This window comes from Limulus polyphemus, unplaced genomic scaffold (genome assembly GCF_000517525.1).
Source record: "Limulus polyphemus unplaced genomic scaffold, Limulus_polyphemus-2.1.2 Scaffold3614, whole genome shotgun sequence".
Taxonomy (NCBI): Eukaryota; Metazoa; Arthropoda; class Merostomata; order Xiphosura; family Limulidae; genus Limulus; species Limulus polyphemus.
This window is the reverse complement of record NW_013669224.1, coordinates 90,022-91,915: the sequence shown is the minus strand read 5'-3', so window position 1 is coordinate 91,915 and position 1,894 is coordinate 90,022. Positions and strand designations below refer to the sequence as shown.

Below are 1,894 nucleotides of genomic sequence, written 5' to 3'. Positions count from 1 at the left end.
TTTATATATATATATATAAATATTGTAATTTACTTAATTATTTTTTGTTTTTATTTTAATTAGATAAGTGGTGTTTTGAATTTGTGTACAATGTCTTGTTCTTGTAAATAATCAACCTCTTAAGGTAGTTGCCTGGATGTGTATGTTAAGGGACAATATTTATTAATTAATGTCAAATACAAAAGATACCACGTACAATAAACTGAAAGTTAAAAATGGTAAAGTTGAGGGTTAAGGGAAATAAATTTATTTTGTACATTTCATTGAGTTAACTCAGCATTATCAGGCAAACAGGTTATAACAAAACATTAATAAAAAATATAAACATACAATAAAACAGCCAGCTAACAGTGAACAGCTGAAAAAAACCCATCTAACTAATAATAAATAAACAAAGATGCTTTTCAGCCACTTGAAGGGAAGCATATCCTTATTGATGATTGAAACGTTAATGGTTTTATGTAGTAACTAATATTAATTTTAACAACTAAAATTTAAATTTTGTCATAATAAATTTTTTTAAAAATTTAATTAATCATTATTTAAATTTTTTGCTGTAAAAAAACAGGCTTAAGTTGATAAATGTTAAAAAAAAACAAAAATAATTCAACTAGAAAGAGTGAATAAAGAAGTTACCCAAGGCTGGTCTTTGGTGTTAGACTAGTTCCATTCTTCAATAGAGGGTTGATCCAGAATATTGGTTGATACTTGGTCAAAATTGTTTTATCAAAAGTGGTCATTTGATTTTTTGCATAGCATTGTTTTTTTTCTGAGTTCAAAATACTGACATTGTTGATTATGTCAAAATTTTGACATTTACAGGGATATTATTCATAAACAATGGCTGGACTGTGTTTTTGTTCCTAAAGTCTGGTGATTAATTATCTTCCTGTTTTCCCAGTATTTAGTATTTTATCTAAGTTTACTGATATCCAACGGATAAATCTGTAGCATCCACAAGAACCCAGATTTTGGAAATGTATTGCAGAGAACAACTTAAAATAAATACAGCAAATGAAACACAAACAAAAGTGAACATACTAAGTAAAACAAAAATTTATTCACAAATGTCCTAAAATTCTGCATCAAAATTGGCTAACCTTTGGTTGTTGGGGTTTGGGACAAAATCAAGATAAATCCAAATTCAAATTTTTCTTGTGGAATAAATGAATTTAGTTGTTTATTTTTGTTTCTTTATTTCTCAAATACTTTAATAGTTTCTGTCCATAGGAAATGTATGAAAATTAAAAAGCAGTAGTTGTTTTTCTTTTAAGCCTTTTAAGATTGTTGTTGCAATTCCAATATTTTATTAGTAATTTTAAAACTTTACTATAATTTGTAACAACTGAAGCTATATTTGTTCTCCTCATGTCTTTTAGGGGTAATACTGTACATATTGCTAGTAGGCTATCCTCCTTTCTGGGATGAAGATCAACATAGGTTATATGCACAGATTAAGGCTGGAGCTTATGATGTAAGTACATTCTAGTATTTAGCATGATCCTGTAATAAATATATATAAAGAAGGGTTTTACTAAAAAGTACATATACATTATTATGTCAATGTTTTTTCAAATTTCAGAGTTTTTTAATACAGGCTTTAGTACTCTTTAAACCATGATTTCACCAGTAAAAGTATCATCAGGTAGTTGATTAATGCTTTTATTTGCAGACCATGGTCGTAATAAGTTAAATATTTGTAAAACATCCAATTGGCTTTGTTTTCCTTAATTCTGGAATTATGGAGAATCACCAAGTACCAATGGTTTCAGGTATTAATTATACTCTTTAGAAATGTATTTTTATTATTTTTTCAATACAAACATATTTCATCAGTAAGGAGAATGTGAAAAACTGGTTCAGAATTTCATACAAATACATATATATATATATA

At 27.0% G+C, this 1,894-nt stretch overlaps 1 protein-coding gene across 1 annotated transcript in view; it reads left to right on the top strand.

Annotated features, from left to right (window-relative positions):
- The window catches only part of LOC106469691 (calcium/calmodulin-dependent protein kinase type II alpha chain-like), a 41,553-nt gene that overhangs the window by 12,107 nt on the left and 27,552 nt on the right, over positions 1 to 1,894 (top strand). Inside the window, exon 6 of the mRNA XM_022398271.1 lies at positions 1,380 to 1,474. Coding sequence (XP_022253979.1) covers positions 1,380 to 1,474 — 95 coding nt within the window. The remainder of the gene's footprint in view (positions 1 to 1,379; positions 1,475 to 1,894) is intronic.